General features: G+C 34.0%; 1 protein-coding gene across 12 annotated transcripts in view; it reads right to left on the reverse strand.

Moving 5' to 3' along the window:
* Window positions 1–22,425, reverse strand: part of LOC127867914 (NAD(P)H-hydrate epimerase-like) — a 124,071-nt gene that overhangs the window by 21,859 nt on the left and 79,787 nt on the right. The window contains exon 2 of one of the 12 annotated variants that reach the window (XM_052409439.1): window positions 17,030–17,204. The exons of 10 other annotated variants lie outside the window; for them this stretch is intronic. In XM_052409439.1, the coding sequence (XP_052265399.1) occupies window positions 17,030–17,160 (131 nt within the window). In that variant the 5' untranslated portion in view covers window positions 17,161–17,204. Of the gene's footprint in view, window positions 1–8,125; window positions 8,303–17,029; window positions 17,205–22,425 lie in introns of those variants that run through there. One more of the 12 variants, XM_052409440.1, reaches the window with a different exon arrangement.

A 22,425-nucleotide genomic window follows, 5' to 3' on the forward strand; every position in this document is an offset into this window, starting at 1 on the left:
TCTGTAAAAATGACATCCAGAGTTATGCAACTTGTCCTTTACTGTCCCCTTATGATAGTTTGCCAGTGTTCAAAGTATGAAAGCAATATCTATGATACTTTAGCGGTAAAGTGGACCAAAACACAAAACTTAACCAAATTTTCAAGTATAAAGGGCCCATAATATCGTCAAAATGCCAGTCAGAGTTACATAACTTTGCCTGCACAGTCCCCGTAAGATAGTTAGTAAGTGTTGCAAGTATGAAAGCAATAGCTTTGATACTTTAGGAATAAAGTGGACCTAAACACAAAACTTAACCAAATTTTCAATTTTCTAAGTATAAAAAGGGCACATAATTCTGTCAAAATGCCAGTCAGAGTTACATAACTTTGCCTGCGCAGTCCCCTTATGATAGTTAGTAAGTGTTGCAAGTATGAAAGCAATAGCTTTGATACTTAATGAATAAAATGGACCTAAACACAAAACTTAACCAAAATTTTCAATTTTCTAAGTATAAAAAGGGCACATAATTCTGTCAAAATGCAAGCCAGAATTATCTAACTTTTCCTGCCCAGTTCCCTCATGACAGTAAGTAAGTGTACCAAGTTTGAATGCAATAGCATTGATACTTTATGAGAAAAGTGGACCTAAACGCAAAACTTAACCGGAAGCCGACGCCAAGGTGATGACAATAGCTCATAATTTTTTTTCAAAAAATAGATGAGCTAAAAAATTGAGCAATTCAGCAATAAAAGTAACCCAGTTGCTAAAAGGGTCAGTTAAAAACCCAATTTTGGGACTAATACATTGTTCAGTGGAAAACCAGACCATATATGGGCCATAATTCTGCCAAAATGTATTGAGGCTTAACTTAATGTCTTTACAATATCATTTACACATTCAGGTCATTCAATTGTGTGAGTTTAAGCAAAGATCCAGTCCCAATAGTTAAAGAGATTAGTTAAAACATACATAAGGACAAAAACAACAGTTTTCTGAATGTATTCTTTATAACTGCAAAATACCTTTCCAGAAGAGTTATAGAACATTTCAATAACAGACAACATTCTTAAAATGTTCTATAATATATTAATATGCACTAGAACCTGATAAGCAAAAATTAAGAACGCAACATGTTTTTGAAAAGTTTGAATTCCATTCCTAAGATGACTTTTTGAAAAATTTCAGAATATATATTTTACACAAGAGGGCAAGAAAGGCCCAAAGTCGCTCATCTGAGATACAAAGGAGCTGTTCTGTTCTGTACAGCTCAAGATAGCATTAGCATAAATGTTCTAACCAAGTTTCATGAAGATTGAACTATTAAGGTGACTTTAAAAGTGTTAAATAGGTTTAATGATAGCCATATAAGGATATATGCCCTGCCACTCTGGATCCATGTTTTGCAACAGACCAAATTTTCAACCTCTTCCAAGATATCATTAAAACAAAATGTTCTGATCAAGTTTCATACAGATTGGACAATAAATGTCTCTTCTAGAGTGTAAACAAGGTTTGACTATATCCATATAAGGAAAATGCACTGCCCCATGGCGGCCATGTTTTTCAACAGAGAACAACCATTTTCAAACTCATCCATATTATTAGAACAAATGTTCTGACCAACTTTCATAAAAATTGGACAAACATTTGACTTTTAGACAAGTTTTTACTAAAGTCATATAAGGAAAAATGCGCCAACCCCATTGGCGGAAATGTTTTTTTTTTTCTTAACCAAACTGAACCATTATTGAACTCGTCCATATGTCCAAGATATCATTGGAGGGACAATCTTCTGAAGTTTCATGAAGATAAGATAATAAATGTGGCTTCTAGAGTGTTAACAAGACAAATGTTGACGGCGGAAGACACAGTCTAGAAGGTGATCACAAAAGCTCACCAATGAGCACATTGTGCTCAGGTGAGCTAAAAATTAAAGTTTCAGTTCTGGTGTAGTCTTGAACAGTTCTTGACCAGTTTCTAAACATAAGAATCGTGTTTCACCTATGATGGCCTGTCTAAATATTATCAAGCTTAAACACTCAATTTTCAAGTATTTAACAGCTAGTATGGAATGCTGATTATGAAGTTTAATTTGTTCATACGGTAAAGGGCCCTAATTTTCTTAAGCTAACTACAGAAACATATTATTAAAATAAAATATTACCTGCTGATTGAAATAAGTTGCCTTGTGATGTTAACAAGCTATTAACACAGATTGGGCTGATTTGGGTGGATAAATAATAAGTTTCAATATCATTTTTTTTTTTTTAAGTTGTAGGAAAATTAATGCTGCCAATGTCAATATTACCCTCACCTGCAGCAAACTTTTGAAGAGTATGTTCAACACATGATAAGTATCAAACATCTATACAGTCTCAGCTCTTTGCTTCCAGACAGATACCCGATACAAACTACAGGCATTGGCTGATCTGAAAATTGGGTCAACCATGATAATCAGTAAGTATTTAGAGTACTTCTGATATCATATTTGCCATGAGCAAATTCTTAGTTAGATATCCAATTTGACCAATGGAATTGTATACACCTAAATATATATGACATTCTGACCATGTTTCATCATGATTGAGTGAAAAGATTTTGGTCACTTGTCTGTGAAAAAGTACTTAAGGCATCAAATTATTTAATATTTATCTTATAGTTGGAGGTGACAGCAGTATCAATATTACCAGCAGCTATTCATCATTCCAGAAAATCAGCTTAATGATGACCAGTCTGCAGAAAATCCATGGTAGCTTGCATAAGGCTGGAGTTGGTTCACCAGTCTTATAGACATACCCTCACAGCATTTTTGTTTAAACATGAACACAGGGCTTATTCATGTGCATAGTGTTGGTCCAGTCTGCAAAGGCTAATCAGGGAAACACCTTCCACCTAATCTGGATTTGTTTATAAAAGACTTCTTTTAAGAACAATTATAAGAAAGCATCATTCCTGGTTAGCCTAAAGTATGCGGACTGCACAGGTTAAACTGGATGACACTTGATGCACATGCATAAAGCCCTGTTTTTCATAATATTGTCACTGCAAGTGATCGCTACCTACAGAAAATAGTAAAAATAGTTATAGTTGACAGTTTACATATGTATGTTCTGATCAGAATATAATCAACTAACACTTCCTGTTCTCATCAACAGGCCCTTCAATTTTTGAAGAATTTACAACAGCTGTGTTTGTGAAACACCATGCCCCCAAACTGCACTGTCTTTGGAGCCACACAGCAGATATATCCCAATGAAAACATTGGCAATATAATAGCATACATTCATCCAAGTTAAAGAGCTTGTTTAAGTCTGCAAATTAGTGTCTGTTTAATATAATAGCTTACAATCATGCAAGTAAGAGCCTAAATAGGTCTGCAATTTAGTGTCTGTTTAATATAATAGCGTACATTCATGCAAGTTAAAGAGCTTGTTTAAGTCTGCAATTTAGTATCTGTTTACTATACACGTAAGAACATGCATAGATCTTCATTTAAGTGTCAGTTTTGTATTATAGCTTCCAGTCATGGAAGTTGTGTAAGTTTTAGCAAAAGACAACACCACCATATAAGCATATATTATGATGTGTTTTGTGTATACAAGAGCTATTATAATATTTAGTGATTGAAAAGTAGTAACAAGAGCACTGCCTTGCGGGTGCAGACCGCTCATCTATTTTCTTTTTAAAGGTGAAGGGACTCTCAATTTCAATCACATAGGATGGAGGGGTGGAGTGAAGAGGGGTGTATAGTGTGGGGTGTGGACATTTATTACATTATTTTCCAAAAATGCGAAAAAATGCAGAAAAAAAAATGCAAAAAAATATTTCCGTAAATATGACAACCAGAGTTATGCAACTTGTCCTTTTACTGTACCCTTATGATAGTTTGCAAGTGTTCCAAGTATGAAAGCAATATCTATGATACTTTAGGGGTAAAGTGGACCAAAACAGAAAACTTAACCAAATTTTCAATTTTCTAAGTATAAAGGGCCCATAATTCCGTCCAAATGCCAGTCAGAGTTACATAACTTTGCTTGCACAGTCCCCTTATGATAGTTAGTAAGTGTTGCAAGTATAAAAGCAATAGCTTTGATACTGTATGAATAAAGTGGACCTAAACATACAACTTAACCAAATTTTCAATTTTCTAAATATAAAAAGGGCACATAATTCTGTCAAAATGCCAGTCAGAGTTACATAACTTTGCCTGCACAGTTCCCTTATGATAGTTAGTAAGTGTTGCAAGTATGAAAGCAATAGCTTTGATACTTAAGGAATAAATTGGACCTAAACACAAAACCTAACCAAAATTTTCAATTTTCTAAGTATAAAAAGGGCACATAATTCTGTCAAAATGCACTCCAGAGTTATCTAACTTTGCCTGGCCAGTCCCCTCATGATAGTTAGTAAGTGTACCAAGTTTGAATGCAATAGCATTGATACTTTCTGAGAAAAGTGGACCTAAACGCAAAACTTAACCGGACGCCAACGCCGACGCCAAGGTGATGACAATAGCTCATAATTTTTTTTCAAAAAATAGATGAGCTAAAAAAGGAATATTTGACAATGATGAGTTACATGTATTAACAAGGGACAAAATTGTCACAAAACCAGGTTTTCAAAAAAATATATGTATAACTAGAGCTTTATCACAGACGTGACATATTTACGGTGACCCCCACATGCAGCATTGACACAGAATATTTTGCATGCTGTCTTTACAAAACAAGAGAAGCTTATTTATGGCGATTTTGAAGAATTATTATGCCATTATCATTTATGGCCATTTTGACCTTTGAACTCTTGAATACTTTTGCATGACACGCTGTCCAATGACTGTGAACAAAATTAATGTACAGAGCCATTTTAAAATCTCACAACTTTTGTTGTTGAGCCCGTCGAGTTTGAGCCATCGGGTTTTGACTGTACTAGAAACAAACAAGTGTCTTTCATGACAAATCATTTAATCACATGTTGGACAGTGTATTTTTTGTTTTTTTTTTTTTTTTTGGGGGGAGGGGGGGGGGGGCAGGGGATTTCAATACATTTAAATGTTTCCCTGAGAATAACAATGTTGCTTACCATGCAGTATAAACCAAAGCAGTAATAATACATTTTCAAATGTGTAAATATAAATTGAAAAGCATGGGTGAATTAGAACCTCCTTTCATTGAAAACTACTAATTCAATAGAACTGACATAAAAAAGAGAATTTTATATTGACGTTTCTTCAACCATCAATTGAATCAAAGAGGCAAATATTGACTACAGACAGAGAAAACTGTAAGGTTTCCCATACTTAAGAATGGCAGTAGGTGACAGAATTCCTAAGTTAAAGTATATGGAATCAATTTAGCAGCGTCACACAAATTGATCTTAAGTCATATGCTGCCACGGTAGCCCCACACCAGCCTACAATCCGGCAGTCTGGCCAGTAACTAAACTGTCTGCTAATGAGGTCACAAAACCATGTGTGAATTTAACCCATTTATGCCTAGTGGACTCTCCCATTCTTCTAAATTGGATCAATTTATTTCCAAAATTAGTGATGTCTAGTATATTTATTTCTATATTTCGAATATTTTTTTACAAAAAATTCCTTTAAGCAAACAGCGCAGACCCTGATGAGACGCCACATCATGCAGCGTCTCATCTGGGTCTACGCTGTTTGCCAAGGCCTTTTTTCTAGACGCTAGGCATAAATGGGTTAGAGCAGACAATCTAAACCCTGACCATACTGCGCGATTGCGCAGGCTTGTAAGGAACTTTACAAGCAACATATGGCATGAGATCCATGTTAGCATGAGGTGGCTGAATATAGAACTGTAAGAAAAATCTGGTTTTAAGAATACTGAAAAATAAAACAACAACTTTGTCAGACCAAATGTTTTAATGGCATTGGTTTATACAGGAATTGGTTAACATAATATTGTACTCAAAACTTGTGTTGCATATGTTTTGCCCAGTTATGTTGATTGTCAAATATATGTGCTTAAATTGACCATTTTGTGTTGTAAGACACTTTAAGACCGTAGTGATTTCATGGGTTATTCCTTGAAGAATGGATAAGTCCTGGTAATTGATTTGTTAACCTTTGGTGAAAAGAGCATCCATTATGTTCAAGAAGGATTAAATGCAATATGTCACTGCTCTGAACAATTGAATATAATATTTCCATTACAGGTATTTGAAAATGACAAACAGGATCATCTAGAATAATAACAAGAGAGCTTAAAGGCCCAGGTCACTCACCTGAAACACATAGAAACTTAAGTTCACTCACCTCAGACATTTAGAAACTTAAGTGTATTCACCTGAAACATGTAGAAACTTAAGTTCTCTCACCTGAGACATGTAGAAACTTAAGTTCACTCACTTGAGACATGTAGAAACTTAAGTTCACTCACATAAGGCATGTACACAAGTTCTCTCACATGAGACATGTAGAAAATCAAGTTCACTCACCTGAGACATGTAGAAACTTGAGTGTATTCACCTGAAACATGTAGAAACTTAAGTTCACTCACCTGAGACATGTAGAAAATTAAGTTATCTCACCTGAAACATGTAGAAACTTAAGTTCACTCACCTGAGACATGTAGAAACTTAAGTTCACTCACTTGAGGCATGTACACACTTAAGTTCTCTCACCTGAGACATATAGAAACTTAAGATCACACAACTGAGACATGTAGAAACTTAAGTTCACTCACTTGATGCATGTACACACTTAAGTTCTCTCACCTGAGACATATAAAAACTTAAGTTCACTCACCTGAGACATGTAGAAACTTAAGTTCACTCACCTGAGACATGTAGAAACTTAAGTTAAATCACCTGAGACATGTAGAAACTTAAGTTCACTCACCTGAAACATGTAGAAACTTAAGTTTACTCACCTGAGACATGTAGAAACTTAAGTTCAATCACCTGAGACATGTAGAAACCTAAGTTCACTCACCTGAGACATGTACAAACTTAAGTGCACTCACCTGAGACATGTAGAAACTTAAGTTCACTCACCGGAGACATGTAGAAACTTAAGTTCAGTGTCTCACCTGAGACATGTACAAACTTAAGTGCACTCACCTGAGACACGTAGAAACTTCAGTTCACTCACTGGAGACATGTAGAAACATAACTTTTATGTACAGATCTTGTAATGCAGACTTTTGAGGCCCTCTTCAAAATGATCATTTCGTGTGGTTCTTTCAAAAATGAAAAACGAGGAATCTCCACAAGTTTCAAAATGTATGCTAAAAAAGAAGCCTGCCTAACACTATATCCATAAAATGTCACAGCTTCTAAGACTACTTGTCTACACAAAGACACTTATAATATAGTTATATAAGCATTTTATGATGTTTAACTAGTGTTACAAGTCAGGAAATGTCAAATAGGTGCCTCAGTCTGTCAATATATTGTGAAATGTATTCACCTATTGTGTTAATAATGCAAAATCCTTCATGACAAATTATAGCGAAAATTAAGCGTCAAAAGATCTTAGTTATGCAAAGATATGACTCGAGTTATAACAGCAATAACAAAATTATAATTATTAGTGTTTTGTCCATGAAGGAAAAGGGACTGGTACAGTAAATTCAAAAAAAGCATTTTGATGTGAATTTAATGCAAAAAAGGGTCAACAAGCATGTAAAAGCCAGTTTGGGGAGGTTTAAGTGCATTTAAGTGGCAGTTTTGGGAAAAGAATTAAACAAGCATACTTAAGTTTTATTGATGTATTAAATCTATTTTAGTAAATATTATTATGTTTTCCTTTCAATATATTTCATTTAAGTTCAGTGCTGTTTCAAGAAACTAAGTCATTATTATGTCAATTACAAACAAGTTCTGAAATTTGAAAATGTCCTCTTTTATCTTAAGTTATAGATTGTTGCTCTTCTGTTCTATTTCCACAAGATTTCACTCAATTGTTTTTTAAAGTAAGTAATAGCAAAAATTACTTTCATTACAACCACAATGGCTTGCCGAAATTCTTGTTCTATCGTCCCTTCCTGTAATGTACCTATGACTGAGGAGAAAAGATCTTCTCCAAGAGTAACCAAACTGGGTGACGCTTGCCTAAGGAATTAATTCACGAGAATATTAGGAAAAACTTACTTCACTATTTACTCAAACTTACCTTATGTACTTCAATGGAAGTTTGTGTTCTTCCTTATTTTTGTCTGCATGTTCGTTCTTGTTTTTGTCCTTTTTGTGACTGTTCTTACGTCTGAACGAAAGTCTTCCAACATTTATTCTATCCATTTTTTTTATTGTCTATTATTTTATTAAATAACTGTATTCATATTATGAAGTATTACATATATTAATAATTTTTAACTGTATGCCAAATATGTTTAAAAAGGAACATTTAAATTTCCCACCTAGATAAATAATTTTTATGGTAAATCAAAACTTGTTGAAATGTCTTCCCACATTGACTTACACATCAATCTACTACTACTTACACAGACAATTTTCCTACACTCACAAATAATGTATGGTCCCTACCAATTTATACAAGTTCACAGTTCCACTCCACAAACATATTAAATGCACTGAGTGCATGAAAATTAATAATGTCATGCCATATGGACACATAAGCACTTTAATCTACTTTCAGCAAGTGTTTTCCAATGTCTACTGCTGGGTTCCTGTTAATCACTCTGGAAGGGACTCCCATAGAAGCCTAGTGTACTGTGATAACCGGTTATTGGACTTGACTGACTCCTAGGGGAGCAATATGTCACTATTGACTGTAATATTGACTCTTAGAGCCTTGTAGATAATGTTATAAGAGTAACATTAATTGCTCAACAAATGCCATCCATGGAGGGTAATGAGTGCACCAATCATACTGGGTGTGTGGCATGGTTCACAGTGTTTCTATATCCACTAGGTTTCTGTTTATTTAAGAGAAGTTTATATCATTCTCAAAGAGCATAGGGGGGTGGGTGGGGGTGGGGGGGGGGGGGGGGGGGGGGGGTAAGGTTCCACAAATTTTAGGGATCATTGAGCACTGCACATGTGTAGGGGGTGTAAATGTGGAATTTATAATAATGCTAAAAGTAGATTAAATGCAAGGTTGAAACCTCAAGGTTATAATCTATAGGTTTATAGGTCTACTGAAGCAGTATAAGGGGCGTGGTTTAGTTTTGTGCAGTCTGAGTATCCAAGGAAGCTGTGTTTAAAATGGGTATGAACCAGGATAACAGGTTATCCTGTTGAAACAATCAGCAAGCAAGAACTTGCAAAATTTACCCCTGTTTATCTCCCTAATAAATAGCGCCATACAGTATGACACATTTTAAGTAAACACATCTTTACATTAAGAGAGTGTGCAAGCAAGAAAAATGATTAAGAAATTTATGATATTACAAAACTGACATGCTTCCTCAATACTGACTTTAACTATTTTCCCAGGAAATAATCTTCATGAAGTAGAATATAGCCTTTTTCTCATACACAACAAGAAAATGCGAGATAGCGCAACATTGAAAGGAAATTGGGCCCGATAAGTGGGGAGTTATATTGATGTTGACTTCACCATGATAAAGTCTGGATTGCAGCTTTTAAAGAAAAAATACTTTACAATTGAATAATTCTCCAGGAGATGGGAATGCCACCACATATGTATGTCATTTCCATAGCATGATTCTGATATGGAGCACAGCAAATAACATTGGTAACATAATCAACTTAGTGAATAATGCATTGAGGGAAGAGTTAATGCGGTCACTGGACACAATGGTGTCCATCTAACAAGCACAATTGGACATTTGTTACTTTTGGTCCAGATAATCAACGCTTGAGCTGAACAATAAGGGATAATATTATTGAAATGACTTGTAATAGTGCATAGTTATATAATGTAATGAAATTATTCCTTATTATTGGTGTCTTGTTCTGTGAAAGCTGGTCATAATGCATGTGCGTCAAGTGTCATCCCAGATTAGCCTGTGCAGTCCGCACAGGCTAATCAGGGACAACACTTTCCGCCTAAACTTGATTTTCGGCAAGGAGGGACTTCCTTGAAACTAAAAATACCATAAAAGCGGAAAGTGTCATCCCTGATAAGCCTGTGCAGACTGCACAGGCTAATCTGGGACGACACTTTACGCACATGCATTATGCCCAGTTTTCTCAGACCAAGACACATATTGTTGTAATTTCCTTCCATAAAAATGTAGAAAGGCAGCTTCAATCTCTGTTTTTGGAACAAAGGAATTTATAAATGATGCAACTGATTGAAAGACAGCAACAATACACTTGACTGGGACAACTTTATTTCAAAAGGATCAAATTTGTTTGAATGTTTGAATTGTGTACATTGAAAAGTGAACATTTTAGCCTTTATAAGTTTGTTTCAATGGACAGACATACCATGATGATTGGAAAAAACAATGGTGCTTCAAGTATACACCCCTTTACTTTATAAGAAGTAACAGACAATAATTAACCAACTGACAAATAGACATGGTGCCTTGATTAAATTAATTTACTCTGACTTAGTCTAAGAGGTTCTCAAATGGCATTCTTTGTGGGGGGACAACAACGTTATTCATGCATCTTCCTTAAAACTAGATAACAAAACCCTCTACCACTTAGAAATGTGTTTTGACGCATTTGTAGTCCCTTAGAAAGTTAAATTTAATTAAAGACCTTTCTTACTAAATTAAGGTAAAAGGCTTTATTTTAAACTCTTAGACACTGATGAGCAGCAAACAGCATATAACCTGAACTGACTATGAGTAACTCACAGGCTGTTCTTGTTTTATGCTGTTTGCACATATCCATTTTTACTTTGCTTCTGGGTGGGAAAGGGTTAAATGTTCAGTGATAGTATAGCAGATGCTGTCACAAGAGATTGCTTACTCTATTTTGAAAGCATGATGTCAATTGGATGCTAACAGAGCAATATGACTGGACACATGAGGCACTTAAAGCTGACGTATTGACAGAATTAAAATAAACAGAGCTACCAATCCATGTTGATAGTTTTAATAGTATGCTCCAGACAAGTAAAACCAATTTACAAGGTTACCATAAATGGATGGGTTGGCTTTCCCGCTTGAAATCTTCAGCTAAAATGAAAAATGCATCCAAACTTTTAACTAAGGCTTGGAAGGTGATGAAGATAATGTATTAGCATTGGGACAGTCACTGTGGGTCCATAAACTTTATGCAATCTCAGGCATGGAAGAACCTTATGTACAATTTAACAAACAACTTCACCACACAGACAAATGTAAAACATATGAGTCACAGGGCAAAGTTTCATTAAGATTGAGACATAAATGTGGCGACTAGAATGGTAATCAGGTTTTGCTTTGATTTAACCTGGTTACCTAGGTATTAGAGGCGTGTGATCCAGACTCAACCTTGACCTTAATAGTATTTAATGTAAACATTCTGGAAAATTTCATCAAGATGGAGTAATTTATGTGGCAACTACAGTGGTAACAACATTTTCTAAGATTGGACAGCATGGCGTCCATGTTTTAAAATCCAGCAGACCCAGATTCAAATTTAGGCTGGATACCTGTACGAAAAAGTTTGGGCAGACTGTAACCAGATTATGTGCAGAATAAAATACACAAAATCTGTATAGAACCTGTGCAGAAAATATTTGGTGTCCATTAAAAATGAGTTGAAGCAGATTTCTATTTATAGATTTTTTCAATATAAACAAAGAACGAATTCTGTACAGATTTTACGAATTATTTAAATTAAGCAGAATATTTTAGGGGCAGAAAAAAATCTGGGCAGAATTAAATGTGGGTAGAACCAAAATGTGAGAATGGGATTCTGTGCAAAATAAAATCTGTACACAAAATAAAATTTGTACACACAAAAAATTCTGTACAGAAAAATGTAGCAAAATGTAAAGTAAAATATATAGACTGTAAATATTAAACATTTTTATTTAATGATATTATGACATGTTTATATATATATAAGAAAAGTAACAAATACTGACAGTCAATAAAATAAAATAATTTACTCTTACACATCCCGTTAAGAAATAAATCCCTAAATACAACACACATTACTGTATCACTGTTATATGACATAAAAACACAGTAAATAAAGTAAGTTTATGTTTTAAGAAATTACAGTTATTATATTGAGATAAAAATCCTGGGATTCAGGGAGGGCAGTTGGCTGTTACAGGCATTAGTATGTGCATTGACTAGTGGAAAACTAGATAAACCAGTGGTAGGAGTTTGTTTTACACGATAATACTGAAATACTGATAAATACTGCAAAAAACAAAAAAAGCAAACAACCAACCAGCAAATTAGAACCTACATTCAAATAATATGTCCCAACACATCCATTATGAGAAACATTTTATTGGCAAGAGTTTCCAAGATATTTGCATAATAGCAGTTCTGAATGATAAAGGCAAAATGTCCAATGTTATACAGTCCTATAACAGCACAGGAAAGTTTACACTGGAAATGTTACTTGAATTGATATGGAATTAATATATGTCCTCAGCTGTGAAATTAAACAATGTATTACAGAATTCTTGTGAACTCAGGTTTGAAATAAGGTTAACAATTATATTATTCAGTTAAGGAAAACATTTTAGGTGTTGAATAAAATATGCATAAACATTTTAAAAGCCAGGATAAAACTTTCAAAATTTACAAACACTTTATACCATACATGAAAATTGTAATGAAAAGAATTACATATATATAACAAGATAAAATGGACAAACATCTCAAATATTTAAAATGCCCAAAATATTATTTTGTAATATCTATTTGAAAACTAAACCACAACTATTCTAACACAACAAAATCTATTAAAACTGTCATCTTCATTTGACCAAAAGATGAACACTATTTGTAAAACACAACCATTGTCCCAGAATAGAATATTAAGTCTCCACCATTTCACCATTTCAATACAAATACAAGGTTTGGCAAAACATTTATCAACAAGTTACATACAACAATCTGTCAATAGACATCCTGAATAGACACTCATTCATTTATCCCAATAAAAAGGATTCATTTCACAGTTTCATGAGGAAACTGTACAGTCTGTTGTCTATGCATAATAGTGGATACAATAGTGGAACATTTTATTACAGATGTCCTTGGATATATTCATCAAAACCTTAAAAGGCTGAGTCATTTGGAGATTTGAAAGGAGAATATCAAAGGGTTGACATCATTATCACAAAAAGGAACCTATTTCTGTCCATGTTATGGAAGAAATAATCCATTCTCTCTCGGACACAATTCCACAACTCAGTTAACATGTAAAAAAGACATAACCAGAACATAATCCAACAAATTCTAAGCAAATGGGCCACCGTGAGTCATACTCCTACAGGATTGATTAAAAGCTCTGTTCAGCACATTGTGTTACCTAATCCTGCAAATAATACCATTGTCAAACCATGGATGACTATGTCTGACCATGGTCAATAATATGTACCTCAGATGAACTTTGACAATGACCAATGTAATGGTCATTATATGTCTGACCATGACTGATGTAATGTATATGATGTATGACCTTGGTCAATGTACCGTGTATGATGTATGACCATGGTCAATGTAATGTATATGATGTCTGACCATGGCCAATTTAATGTACATGATGTCTGACCTTGGTCAATGTACTGTATATGATGTCTGACCATGGTCAATGTAATGTATATGATGTCTGACCATGGCCAATGTAATGTACATGATGAATGTCATGATGACCAATGTAATGCACATGATGTTTGACCATGATTAATTAAATGTACATAATGTCTCACCATGGCCATCGCAATATACTTTGGATGATTTCTGACCATGGCCAATGTAATGCAGATGTCTGACCATGGCCAATGTAATGTAGATGTCTGACCATGGCCAATGTAATGTAGATGTCTGATCATGGTCAATGTAATGCAGATGTCTGACCATGGCCAATGTAATGTAGATGTCTGACCATGGCCAATGTAATGTAGATGTCTGACCATGGCCAAAGTAATGTAGATGTCTGACCATGGTCAATGTAAAGTAGATGTCTGACCATGGCAAATGTAACAAAGACACCATGCAAGCATTAACAATTGATTATCACTATTAAATGATTTAAAGACATGGGGGAAAAACTTAATGTTACATGCGTTTAAATCACTTTTTTTATAGCAGCCACTTCACTGTTGACTTGTAACCGTGTCCTTTACTTGCATGGAATTAGTTGATGTTGGCAGATTCTGAAGCCCGCAACTGCCTTCAGTAAGTATAACAAAATATTGAAAAAAAAGATCTTCAAATAAACAGTAAAAATTCCTCTGAAATAACATATAAACAATTGTTCAAATGAACATATTTTCAATTATGCGATGAAGAAAGATGCACGAAACATTGCATGCAATCCACCCTGATCGAAATAACAAAGGCATTAATTTATTAAAAGACCTAGTATTAATGTGATGATGTTCATTGATCTAACTGCAGGTCTGAACATTCAGCATACACGATCAAATGCATTATTCATTGCTAAGACAATTGCTCTTTAGGAATATGTTTTAATCTTTTGTTTAATACACTGTAGACTTAGACAAATACAAATCCTTTTGAAGATTGTATTCATATTATACCCTTCAACCTCAGTAATGTATCGAAAACTTTGCGAAAAGTTATGATGATGGCTGAAGCAAATTGCAAAATGTAGACAAAAACTTGTCACATTAAAATAAAAAGTATTAAGAACACTGTTTGATATTTATGAATTAATGAAAGAGTTTCTCCCACAACCTTAAAAAATTCTTTTTAGGTCTAAACAGTGAGTTTGCTTTTATGAATAATAAATCAAGTGAGGGTGTATCTCCAAAATACAGTTTGCAAATTAACTTGACATGCTTTAGGAAAGAACAAATCCTAGACTGACAAGTAACAATCATGTTTTGATTTATATGCCAGTTGATTTGTTTATAATCATATTTATGTGCATGTAGTGGCTATTATGTTGGTTACAATACACAGAATAACTGCACAGAAAGTTTTTCTGTATGTTGGGTTCTCCGTAATGCCGCTTAAAAATTTAATTCCAACTTAAAACATGTATTCCCCTTATTTAAATAAAACTTAAAACATGTATTTTCTAACTAACTAACTGACAATTCAGGCCAAGTTTGATAATACTCTGGTTTGCAATATGCCAAACTAAGGGTCAATCTTCACTAAGAAATTTACATAATATGCTTTATTTTTCTTAAAAGACGGTTAAAGTTGGTCAAAATTAGTGGATGGTAGCCAAAATTAGTGGATGGTTGATTGAATAGCAAGGTCATGTTAAGTAAATATAGAAAAACACAAGAATACATTTAGCTATTGAAGCATAATTAAATATGTAAACACCTTATACCCAGACCTTACTACAGTAGTTATAATGCATGACGTCAAGGTGAATGTCACTGTAACTTTAATAGAAAAATGTTTAGAGTTTGTCAGACCAAAATGAAGGACTGACAATATGAGTTGACCCTACATTTCTTCTGTTCAGGCCACACAATATAATTTTTAAGTATTACAACAGGATCTGACTGAATTTAAGGAACCAATACAGTGCCTGGATCATTTTAAGAGTAGATTCAGTAATCTGAAAATGATATTTTTAGGCCTTAAATATCACAATATTGCAAAAGGAATTTCATGTTCTATTCAATTTATGAGCAAAGTGTCCAGTGGAGCAATTTGTCACGTTCTCTTATTATCAGATTTATGTCAGAAACCCATTATGTAGAATAGCAGAGAATGGACAGAAAATAAATCTTTCTCAGAAATACTGGAGAATGTACCTCTATATCTAACAAGAAGACACATACAAATTCGGTCAAGCAGACATATGACAAATTGGTTGAGGTTTGACATCATCAGAAAAACAATTGTTGTATTAGTGCGTTCTTGTGGGTGTTTTTAAGAATAACTAAACCAGTTATAAACACGGATTTTCCTAAGTGTCTGGATGCAAACAAAGGGAGGTTACCAATACAATATTTTGCTTTTGAAAAAAAATATACTTATGTACTTGCCAGAATATTTTACAAAATAACAAATGGACACATAACGTGTCTGTACACATTCCTCTACAGACAGTTTGCTGTCCAGTAAATGCACAGGCTGGTACACAGATGCTTACATTCCTCCTACGTGACACAGGCTCAATGCCCACTCATGCCACATGTGAGCAGGGTTGTCTGTAACTTAATGGGACAGGTGGGCTTTCCAGGTGGGATTTCCTCTAGACAATGCAATGCCCATTAACTTATATAATATGGCACATGTTAGCTTAGTTGGCCGTCACCATATTTATCCCTTTACCACTTAGATACGTATTTTGATGCACTTGTAGTCCCATAGAAAGTTAAATTTAATTTAAGACATTTCTTACTAGATTCAAGTTTTAAAGGCTTCATTTCTACTACCCCTTAGATAATGATGAGCAGCAAACAGCATACAACCTGAACAAACTGCGAGTTATTATCGCAGGCTGTTCTTGTTTTATGCAACCTTTCCACATATCCATTTTCAATTTTCTTCTGAGGGGAAAGGGTTATGACAGGCAAGCTTTTCTCTAGGCACTCAGGTAACCCCACAAGCATAATATCAGAGCAAAAGTGAATATATCTCAGTGAAAAAATAAAAGCGCTAGTTTTCAAGTAAATAATCAAAATTTGTCCCAATATTGGCGAGTCTATTACATCAGTTACATATGAGTTCTCCAAGGAGGAAGGATCTCTACCAGGAGTATAAAAAGGTACCTGTGAGGGAAATAAGCCAATGTGCCGTGGCTGCATATTTGCCCTGAATGTGAACGGATGACTTATATCCCAGTCATCAGGGGGCTTGAATGTCAAAGTTGGTTGAAGGTGAGACTAGTATCATAATCACTCTGACTATAAACCCATGCCTTTACCTTTACAACATATACAAAATTGCAATACACACTTATTAAAGCCAGTCAGAATATCTTAATTAATTAGACACCTTATGTACTTCCCACAACATTCAATGCCTACCTTATGTATTTAATCTTGGGCAGTTCAACTGGACGCTCATTCTCATGGTTCTCAGCAGCCTTATGTTTATCATGCCGGTCCCCTCTCTTACGGCGAAATGACAGCCTACTGATTCCTGATATCCTTTCCATCTCTAAAACCGTTGTATTTTCGTGCAATCTGATTTTGCCTAAAACTGGTTGAAAATCTGTTGTTTTAAATAATTTTCAATGTGTGTTATTTTCCTGATAATGTTTCAAAGTCTTGCATTCCGGAAAGTCTGACTTGATGACCAATCAATGGTTTTGTTAATCATCACACCCACCCTGCTGTTAGTCCTTCCTACACTGTGGACAGGGTATGTCAGTGATTGAAAAAAAGAAATATTACAGTTCCAAGTTTTTCAATGTCAAATATTGTCAGGAAGTCAATAACATAACATTGCAGCTGCTGTAAATGCAGTGTTTTGAGACATTACTCACAATTTTCTCTAACTATTTACATTAACATATGTGTCTGACTTTCAATTATCATTATAGTTTTATTTTTGTATGCACTTTATGCCATGTGATATCAATAGATTTTTATTGTGCTATAAACATTTATTATGAGAATATTCCACAACACCTTAAATGCTTTCAGATTTGATGATCATGATGTAAAAGGTTTTAATTTTCTGGTCACATAATAAGTAATAATGTTACAGATAATTTTTGTCATCTGCAATCTATTTAAATGTCATATGAGAGAATTGCCCTACTTAATATAAACAATTTAGTCAAACTATGTGTTTTTATTTGTCATGAAACAAATATGCAACACATTCAATCTTCAGAATTAGTGTCAAAGTGTGTATGTCTAATTATGTAGCATTTGAAATGTGCTCCACACTGTTAATCCTGTCAGCAATTTTTTTCCCAATTGAAAAAAGTACCCGTACCGTAACCATTGGGAAAAATTAGCGCATAAAAACATGTGAGAACAATTTAATTGTGAAATCTTCATATTGGGAATTACCCCTGCGAAATGTTGTTCTGCAGTTCACGAATAATTCGTGAACTGTTCGTGAACTGTTCATGAACTGTTCGTGAACTGAGTTCATGAATTGTTCACGAAAAGTCAGTGAACAGAAAATGAGCCAAGTCAGTGAAATGTTCTTGAAATTTTAGTTCATGAACTGTTCATGAACACTAATGGCATGAAGTGTTCATGAAATATTCTTGAAACCTAATGGCATGAAGTGTTCATGAACTATTCTTGAACCATTGTGGCATGAAGTGTTCATAAACTATTCTTGAACCATTATGGCATGAAATGTTCATGAACTATTCATGAACACCAATGGCATGAAGTGTTCTTGAACAGTTCATGAACAACACAATTCTTGAAAAATTCTTCAGGGTTTTGCTGTTCATGAACAGTTCATGAACATTTTTCTTCTATTTTTCAATGGCTTATTTTCTGTTCACGGACTGTCAGTGAATAGTTCATGAACCATAGTTCTTTAAGAGTTCACAAACTGAGGTGGCATGAAGTGTTCATGAACTATTCATGAACAAGAATTTGTCAATTTATGCAAAGGTTATCATAAGTGTTACCAAAGCTCAACACACAGGTCAGGGTAAGAAGAAACAAGTCTTGTATTAGCACTTAACATATTGATAGCAACATATAACAATAATTTAAATATAACACTAATAACTGAGATACAAGTGGTTTGATAATACTCTTTAAATTTCATAATACAACTTTGCACTATATGTTCATGAATAATTCATGTATTGAAAAGATTATGAATAGTCTCATTTTCAGTTCAACAATCATTTACTAATCAATGGTTTCCCTGAAATGGTAACACTTACAGTGAAAAAGAACTTGAAATGGAACCAATGGCTGATCAGTTCAGCCGGTAATTTATTAAAGACTTACATTTTCAAATATAACATACACCATGTGCCTTCCGTTTCAACTTCCTGTGCACACAATATTCTTCCTTTGTAAAAACAGCAATGCAATGTTCATGTTTGAGTTCTTGATATCATCTTAAACTGTTCTTGAAATAAGATGTCCTTAAAATGTTCTTAAACTTGTCTTTTAAGTCTTCCAAGAACAATGACAGATCCTTTTAAGAACATATTGGATTCTTAAAAAGTCCATCATATGTTCAAAAACATTGTGTAGACATGTTTAAGAACATCAGAAGGAAACATGTTGTTCAAAAAAGTTCTTAAAGTGTTCAAGAATAGTTTAAGAATAATTCAAGAACAGGAAAGGTCCTTAAAAAGTTATTGAACTGTTCCTGAAGGCAGTTCTTGAACAGTTCTTGTACAAATGTTCTTAAAATTCTCTAGAACAGGCCAAGAACTCTTACTTACAGTGGTGAAAATACTATGCATATTCATACTAACTTCACAGGTTTCACAAATCTACAAGATTAGTATGCTAGACATTTCAATATTACTTTCAAAAATATTTATGAAACATCTAGCACAAAGGAATTCATGAATTATTCATGATGGATCCTCAAAGTCTGTCTCAGAAAAGTCATCAGAAATAATTGTTCATGAAATGTTCATTACTAAGTATTTATGGTTAGATGAAGAACTGTTCATGAACTTTGAAGTGTTCAACAAAAATTCATAAACTGTTCATGAACGTGTCTTAAGAACAGTTAATGTCGAAAAGTTCATGAACCAAGATCAGGAACTTTTTGAGAACGGTTCATGAACAATTCCTGATTGGCTTGAAGTGTTCATGAAATCATGAACAACATTTCGCCAAGGTAGCACACAAAAATCGCTGCAAGTAGATGTTGTTTTAAGGGTCAGTGTTATAATTTAAATTTACTGTCATAAAATTCAATTTTCTCTTTAATTGAGATGTGACCTATTTTAAATGCATGCATTTATTCTGTCTGTAACAACTTTTCACAAAAAAATATTATCAATCATAAAAATTGATCAAGCATGCAAAGAATATATGTATCCCGGAAAAGCAACTTTTTGGAAAACCCCACTAATCTGCTGGTACAAATAAACATGACCCATTTATAATCCTTTCAAAATCACACGCCGTATAAACCGTTATTATTTAAAGTAAGCTATCATTGGTTGATATCATGGACCAGCGTTGTTTGTACCGGGGTGATTAGTGGGTTTTTCTAAACTCGTGCTTTTCCGGGATAGATCTATTGAGAAACATACACACAATAATGCCTTGCACCTCTACATAATTATTATATACAACATATACCTGAAGAGAAACTCATAGACAAACCATGGTATGGCGATAGTAAAAATATGGTTTAACCAGGTTTTATTACCATTTTCATCCTTATTTAAAATATGTTATGACCATTGATGAAACATGATTCAGATGTGAACGTTATTTGGAACTTTGCAAGTCTTAAGGTTTAAAGTGATGGACTATAGACCAAGTCAAACAAATTTTGCTCAGTCCACCAAATTTTAAAAGCAGTTATCCATATTTTAATAACAAAGAGAATATAGCCAGCCAAGGATAAGTAATGACGCATCATTGAATGAGTTTTATCATCAAGTTCCTGACTTTGCTTCCCATTTTTCCAAGTGAATGGTCTATAAATTGCAAAGGCAGCCAGGAAACACAAATGTATAACAGTTTAACTCTTTCAGTGCGGGAACCGAATTTTGAAAGCCTTTGCAAACAGTTTTGGATCCAGATGAGACGCCACAGAACGTGGCGTCTCATCAGGATCCAAACTGTTTGCTATTCTGATAGTATTCTTTGAAAAAAAATCGAAAAAAAATGCTAATTTTAGAAATTCAGCAGACGACATTTAAGCAGACGACAAATTTCCCAGCATGCAAAGGGTAAAAATTATTTAATTCCAAAATGAGACAAACAAGATGATTTACTCTAAACATAAACAAACTGTTTATCCAAATTCATGATGATTTCAAGCCTGAATTATGGACTGATACAGGCCTTTTCCGCTCCATTTTGGGAAAACTCCACAATGGAATTTTCGGAATTTCGCATCGTGAAAAACACCATTTTGGGAAAAAAATTAATCCCAAAACTGGCTCAATTGGGAAAAATAATCGCATGTAAATAGTGTTGCTTATATTTAAAAAAAGCTGTTAACTGGTAAATAACGACTATTTTGATAACATATTATTAAAATTTTGCAAAATATTATGAACATGTGTGATAAGTGCAGGTTTTTTTATCTGATTTTGGGGAAAGGGCCTGGCCTTTTTTGAGGGGAAAAAAAATTGCGCGAAATGGTAGATTTTTGGAAAATAAGGAAAGTCTTAAAATTATATAAATAATCAATTTAACATATTTTACTGTTTTTAAAACAAATTCAAGGCAACAGATACTTTAATTATGCAATATTGTTCTATTTTCTACACTGGATCAGGTAAACTTATATATTACAAGGTTTAAAAAAAAAAAAAAAATTGGCGGGGGGGGGGGAATTGGGAATTTTTTTTTCATTGGGAAAAAAACAACCAGATTTGCATTGGGAATGGGGCCGAAATTCGCACCCGTGGCATAGGGCGGAAAAGGCCTGAGATATCTGTTAATTTGATTGTGTTAACAAGATGGAGGACCATCCAAAACACATTTGATATTGTCGCATATTTTCGCAACCTTCATGTTTTACCAGCCAATGCCTGACTTTTCAACTAAACTTTTTACCAGTTATAGGACATAAAAAAATTAGTGAAGTGGTCACAATTATATATACAAAGCAACTTAAGTTTAGCTCTCTTTATAATGTCAGCATCAATTTTAAATTCAGCTTGTCTGAAACAGGATAGCATTACATGTCTGACAAATACCATGTTACTTAAACATTCAAATAAATTCTAGTAAAGATGCAGTCTGTGGATTATAGCTGCCTACAGGCTAAATTGTGGTCAATTTTTTTATTTCATGCTCAATTCACAAGCAATAGCATTGATAGATTGCAGGCCAATATATACAAAGTTTACAGGTCAACTCCATCAGTTGACAGTCCGCAATATTAACCGAATGCAGTGATTGCTTATGCAATAAAATCTCAGCTCAGGGGCCATAGACAAATGCTTCATCACCCGATTTACAATGAAAAATGTCTAATAAGACTGTTTGAAAATTAACAAACAAATTTTCAATTTGGAAAATGTTGAAATAAAAACTGCTTGAAGTTATTTGTGTTAGATATTTTCTATCTGTATTGATATCCCTAAGATATTTGAAAAAGTGTAAAATCAGTCTAGCAGTTATTAATTTAGAAAACACTTCTGATAAACTGAACTTTCACTGTTCACTGATAGATACAAAACAAAACACCAAAAATGATGTTCATACAATTTTAAGATTTTAAATTGACAGCAAAGAAACTACAAGATGATTTATAACCACCATTATTCCAGTGTCAACCCTAA

This window comes from Dreissena polymorpha, chromosome 2, assembly GCF_020536995.1.
Source record: "Dreissena polymorpha isolate Duluth1 chromosome 2, UMN_Dpol_1.0, whole genome shotgun sequence".
NCBI lineage: Eukaryota > Metazoa > Mollusca > Bivalvia > Myida > Dreissenidae > Dreissena > Dreissena polymorpha.